This window comes from Astyanax mexicanus, chromosome 7, assembly GCF_023375975.1.
Source record: "Astyanax mexicanus isolate ESR-SI-001 chromosome 7, AstMex3_surface, whole genome shotgun sequence".
In the NCBI taxonomy this organism is placed as follows: domain Eukaryota; kingdom Metazoa; phylum Chordata; class Actinopteri; order Characiformes; family Acestrorhamphidae; genus Astyanax; species Astyanax mexicanus.
In genome coordinates, this window is record NC_064414.1 from 41,151,580 (window position 1) to 41,157,736 (window position 6,157).

Below are 6,157 nucleotides of genomic sequence, written 5' to 3' on the forward strand. Positions count from 1 at the left end.
TGTGGAAGTTTAGGAGAGGATTTGGCGTGACGTCACTGCAAACTCACTTCCGATTGGCTGGCCTCTGCGGTTCGCAGACTGTATGAAGGAATCTGATTGGCTGGAGGCGCCCAAAGTTCCTGAGCTGTGTTGCCCATTGTTGCTTTACTGAGATGTTTGAGATCTCTGAGAAACACAGTCAGTTAAATATTATATAGGCTGTTCTCTTAGAGCTGAGCGGGGAAGGATCGCAGGTTTGATCACGGGTTACTGCTGATCTGTGGTCTGTATGCGGGGTCTGTTGTCCGGGGGTGAGTAAAGTAGCTGTAGCTCTATAGAGAGTGTTCAGTCAGTGGCAGACTCCGGTTTAAATGCCCTTCAGTCACAGCTGAACCCTGCTGAGCCACTCAGGGCCTGATGAGTAGTGTGTGTTTTAGTGTAACTGTTTTTTTAAGTTACTTTATTTAGGTTACTGATTGTTTTATTATGATTGTCCTCTAATGAAGCTGGCAGCCTGCCTATCATCAGGACTGAGCTGATGTGATTTGAGCTGGAGCTGCTTGTCTGGTCCTCTTCCTCTCTGTTTTATGCCGTCCATACTCTACACGATTCTGAAAAGACTTTTAACAGACTAAAGGCTGACTCCCTCTCACAGCTAAAGACAAGCCACAATGACTTTATACTTTCAGACCAAGATTTAGCAAAGATTTTCTATCATGCTTCTGGTGGAGTGTACATACAATACATATTACATATTAAGTTACAGATAATGTGTAAATCAGTACTGTGATGTATTAGAGACTCACAGCTTTTGTCTCCATCAACAGTTTATTTTTCTGCCACACTGTTTGTTAGTTCTTGATATTTATTTTTAATAGAATATATCTTGTGTTCAACTCTGCCTATAAGCTAATCCACCCCCCCCCCCTTTTTTTGCTACAACCTTGTATAGCAAAGAATCACAATTTCCCTGCTATACATTTGCCTTTGTTTTAGATAGAAATTCTTGCGAAATGTGTATTTATTAAACTATTTTGTATCAAAAATAAAACTGACTTAAAAATGATTTAAAAATACTTTTCTTATTTAAGTAAGAAGCATATAAAGCATATTAACTGCAATTTGTGTTCTTTTCACGTAAAATAATCTTGCCTTGTCTTCCCGTAGCTCTCCTATTGGTTGTTGACATTGTTCACGTCACTATTTGCGTGAGACAAGTCTATAGACTTACGATAATATTAAACTGGGCTGATTTTATCTCGACTCTAGAAAGACTCTCGTGATTTTATCCCGACTCTGGAAGTGTGTCTGCGAAAGTGAAGTCGTTAGGTGTAAGGTCGGCATTAGTGGCTGGGTTTGGTGCTGAGCCTCGTTAAGGCAGTCTAAATTAGCAGCTCTTGATTGAAGACACCATTAGACACAGACAGAGCCAATAGGGTAATCAGCATGGCTCATTCAGGGCCTCACTCCTTACCCTCAGGAAAACACAAGGACCAGTTCAGAATGGGAGTGACCTTTCCAATTAGACTAGCTGCCATTTACACGTTAGTAATGGGCTTCTCTGCACGCAAGCTTTGTCTTTGGGATTTAGCTTGTTGGCCTGCATAGACTGCACCATTAACAAAGATCTCTCTACCCAACTTTAAGGCACCCCAACACATTTCATCCAATGGAGCTGGAGGGCCAATGGTGGAAAGGACAGCTTGCTGGAGATATCTACCATGCTTTGCGCTACAAGGTTTGTAAAGGTGTTGTTTTAAAAGGTGTCAAAAAGTATTGCCTTTCATTATTCAGGTAGATATCAGTATAGATACTAAGGTTTAAAATACGTCTGTAGAAGATGGAGTATCACCTCAAGCTTTTTACTCAGATAAAAGTGTAAAAATACTGATTTCAAAACTACTACTACTAAGTAAAGTAATGGGGAGAAATGCTGTTTTTGCAATCCTTGCCAAAGAACATTTTCTAAAAGCTTTAATGTCTATGGAAAAAAAAGCTAATCTAAAAAATTGGCATGCACTTTGCTGCATGTTTCGGCTACATGAATGCATTTTAGTACAATGCAAATTTATTAAAAAAGCTTAGTTGGGATGTTTGTCTCGAGTTCTCTCGAGTCTCTGCACAAATCATCTTCATACTAGGCTACATACATCTGCTATGTTCTTGCTGAAGTGTGATAGAATATGTAAGAAATAGAAAGTACAGATAATTGTGTGAAAATGTAAGGTGTCGTTTTAAAAAAAAAAGTTGAAAATGTATAGATAATTATTTCAGTAATGTATAGATAACCAAAATTTCTACTTAAGTAAGGTAACCAAGTTTTGTATTTTGTTACTTGACACCTCTGATCTCATGCTTGCATTTTGTAAAGCCAAACTGATAGCATGTGTTTTTATGTATGTGTGCATGCACATCTACATGACATGCCCATGGGACCATACCCAAATGGGAACCAAAAAGTTTTGCCCCACATATGGAAAATGTCAGTGTCAAAGACCAAGAGATTTTAAACATGAGACCCATGTGGGATTAAGGTGGGCTGTAAAGATGTGGTCCATTGGGCCACACAGTGCAAACCCATTCAGAGCCCATGCCTACCTGAAATCCACCCTTGTAAGCTCCGCAAAAGAATGTTGGTGGAAATTAGTGGGAAAACTAACTCAGGGATATATTCAGCTTAACTTAAAAGATTGCCTTCACCTGCAAAATGCAAAAAAAACTCTTTACCTTCCTGAACCATGAAGTTTACAATGACAAATAATTCTTATTTTCCTCTTTAAGGAACTGAGGTTACCTGTCTTCAAAGGTCAGTCCCCACAGCTCAACCTTAGGCGCTACTTTGCAGACCTCATAGCAATAGTGAGCAACCGTTTCCGTCTGTGCCCGCCTGCCAGGCACCTGGCTGTTTACCTGCTAGACCTGTTCATGGACCGCTATGACATCTCTGTGCAGCAGCTTCACTTGGTGGCCCTTTCCTGTCTGCTTTTGGCTAGTAAGTTTTTGTTCTTTCCCCTCACTTTTCCAACTTTGTACACTGTTAAGCCATCTTTTATATTATTATTGTGGTATTTACATGTGGTCCTTTTATTCCAGGTAAATTTGAAGAGAGAGAGGACAGAGTGCCTAAGCTGGAGATGCTCAACAGCCTCGGTTGTATGAACTCCATGAACCTGGTGCTGACTAAACAAGGCCTACTACACATGGAGCTGCTGCTACTGGAGACCTTTCACTGGAACCTCTACCTACCCACTGCTGCCCACTTCATAGAGTACTACCTGTCAATCTCGGTCATTGAGACGGACCTACACGATGGCTGGCCAATGGTGTGTTTAGAGAAGACCAAGCTGTACATGAACAAATATGCAGACTACTTTCTGGAGGTCTCCCTGCAAGGTTTGTTGCAGTTGGCATTTATTTTAACATGGTTAAATGTAAGATTGGACTTTTGTAACATAGTAAATTCTCTAAGTTCTGTTACCAAACAGAACAGATTGGCTCATCTGTTGTTTATGTACAAAAAAAACGTATTTCTTTTCTCCAGACCATGCATTTCTGAGATTTGCCCCATCGCTGGTAGCTGCTGCCTGCGTGTCTGCATCTCGAGTAATTCTTCGCCTGTCGCCGACCTGGCCCCCTCGTCTACAGCGTCTCACTGCCTATACGTGGGAGCAGCTGTTGCCCTGCATGGAGCGACTGCTAATGTAAGTGGCTGCTGAGTGAGCTTAAAATAGGGGAACAGGGAAAAAAAATATGCAGTTGAGTGTAAAGGAAATAAATTGACTTTTATGTAGTTATGCGGTTTTAATAGTGATCTTTTATTCCCATGGCAGTGAATTTTAGCATATTAATAGTTCTAAAAAAAAGTTCTCAGCAAGCTTTAATCAGGCTTTTATATCCTTTTTTTATTTAACTTATTTTTTAAGACACATCATCTTTAAACAGAAATAAATTATATTTATATTTTACTGTTTCAATATCACTTCCACTTTAAGGCCAAAATAAATTTGTATGTCATTTACTTTTAAATGCAAACATTTTTTTATGTATTTAGCTTAAAGTGTCTAACTTTAAACATAGCACATCTGTTTTAGCAGGTGCTTTAAGAAAAACATATTTAGCAAAAACTAAAAATCGGGTTGTGCCTTGCTTTCCATTAAACATTTGTTTCAGGCTCTAAAAAAGCACATTTTTGCCTTGAATAAAATCTAACTGTAATCTAGCATTCAATTACAAAAGGTAATACATATTTTGCATTACAGAGACTGTGAATCTTAATATGTTGCTCTTGCATGCTAACAGACTTTTATCACTAACCTGTATCCTTATAGTGCCCATGACAGTGATGTAAAGGAAGCCAACAAGCAGAAGTGCCAGTTACCGCAGCCCAGTCTGCAGCCGGGACAGCCTGCATACACAGCTCAAGGCCAGAATGTCACTATCACTCAGTACATCCACAGACCTGCTTTACAGTACACCCAGCAGAGCTGCCAGCCTGTGCTGGTCTCCACCCACGGCACCGGTGCTTACCTGTCCCACACTGCAACACTTCAGGCCCCCAGTGGCCCTTCACATGGACAAGGGCAGCCTCAGGCAATTTCTGTACCACTGGACACTAAGCTGAACATGCCTAACAGGCCCTATCAGGTGACCTCAGTCTTTCCTCGCACAGCGCCGTGTTTCGACAGGTGATAAAGACGGGTGGACACGTGATAAACTGAGTTTCACTGAATAAGAGACTGTGTGTGTATGAGAACACACTTAGCACACTCCAGAAAGGATGTGTACACTAACCAGGGTAGGACCACTTGAGCTGCTAAACGGCATTTTATATAAAAACAAGTAGAAGATTGTGAAGTAAAAAGAAAAAAATGTTAAATACTGTAAGTAATGGGAAAAAATGTACTGCAAAGTGATCAAAATGTGCAATACTGTAAATCTTGCCTATTCCATCCACTGATTCCTTCCTTTTGGATTTTTCTTTTTTTCTGAGAACAGTGTTATTTTTTTTGTGTATTTTTGCCATTAAAGCAGGTACGAAAACAGAGAAGTAGCTCTACTGGAGAATGATGCTGTGATTTTTATCATCAGCCAGCTCTAAACAGTGTTAATTTAAGCCAAGCTACCTCTAATGTTGAATGTGAACTAGCCTGTGAATTTACAAAATGCACTTTGCTATGGAACATTTTTAAATAAAATGCAACTTATCAGTTGTATCACTTTGTGTGTTTGTGTTTGTTTTTTTTTTTTTCTTAATAAATACTTAATGAAGACAAAGTGTTCAGGTCCTCATGCAGCAAAGCATCCCCAAATACTCAAATTGCTGCTTCAAATGGTATTGCTTCACAGCTGACATGGGCTTCTTACTTATAAATAAATAAACAATCCAAATAATCTTAAATGGAAAACCTTAACACGGTGGTGCATAAACTGGAATACTGTGTCGAGTTCAAAACCAGCAGCCTGGAAAAAAATAGTAATGCTTTAAAGAGTAAAAGCATCACACACTGCTGAATGTACACAAAAAACGAAGATAATGATCAGACGTGGTGATAATGAGCCAGGCTGTGAGGGATTCTGGGAAATGTAGTGACAGGAATGGACTAAGACAAATGTGTGATTACCACACACATTTTTAATGCACTATTTAGTGTGGTTTTATCCAAAAGCAGTGTGTAAGACTGATAGGGGGAGAACATGTCAAGACGCATTAAAACTGTTATTAACAGTTATTTACAGGGTTATTTGACCAAATATTGATTTTGAACTCTTAAATCTTTGAATATGAATTTGTTTTTTTTTTTTTGTATTATTTGAGGTCTGAAAGCTCTGCATCTTTTTTGTTATTTCAGCCTGTTTCTCATTTTTTGCAAATAAATGCTCTAAATGACCAATATTTTTATTTGGAATTTGGGAGAACAATTTTTATTTTACTCAAACATATACCTATAAATAGCAAAATCAGAGAAACTGATTCAGAAACTGAAGTGGTCTCTTAATGTTTACTGTACAGTAAATGCAGTCTTTACTAAAACACTCTTTAGGTGAATAAAAAAACTCAGTAGCTTCAGTATGAGATGAACACAGTAAAGGATTAGTATATTCAGAAATGGAACTGGAATGTTAAATGGTTAAGTGTCATGAATAAATGAAACATAACTAAAATTGAACCACAGATCAT

General features: G+C 38.8%; 1 protein-coding gene across 1 annotated transcript; it reads left to right on the plus strand.

Annotated features, from left to right (window-relative positions):
• Positions 1–324: 324 nt before the first annotated feature.
• Positions 325–5,200, plus strand: ccnj (cyclin J). The gene is made up of 6 exons (XM_007228641.4): positions 325–1,523; positions 1,627–1,717; positions 2,761–2,971; positions 3,073–3,372; positions 3,521–3,680; positions 4,308–5,200. Exons 1-6 carry the CDS (start codon positions 1,426–1,428, stop codon positions 4,666–4,668), a joined length of 1,221 nt encoding a protein of 406 aa, XP_007228703.3. The 5' UTR covers positions 325–1,425; the 3' UTR covers positions 4,669–5,200.
• The last annotated feature ends 957 nt before the right edge of the window (positions 5,201–6,157 follow it).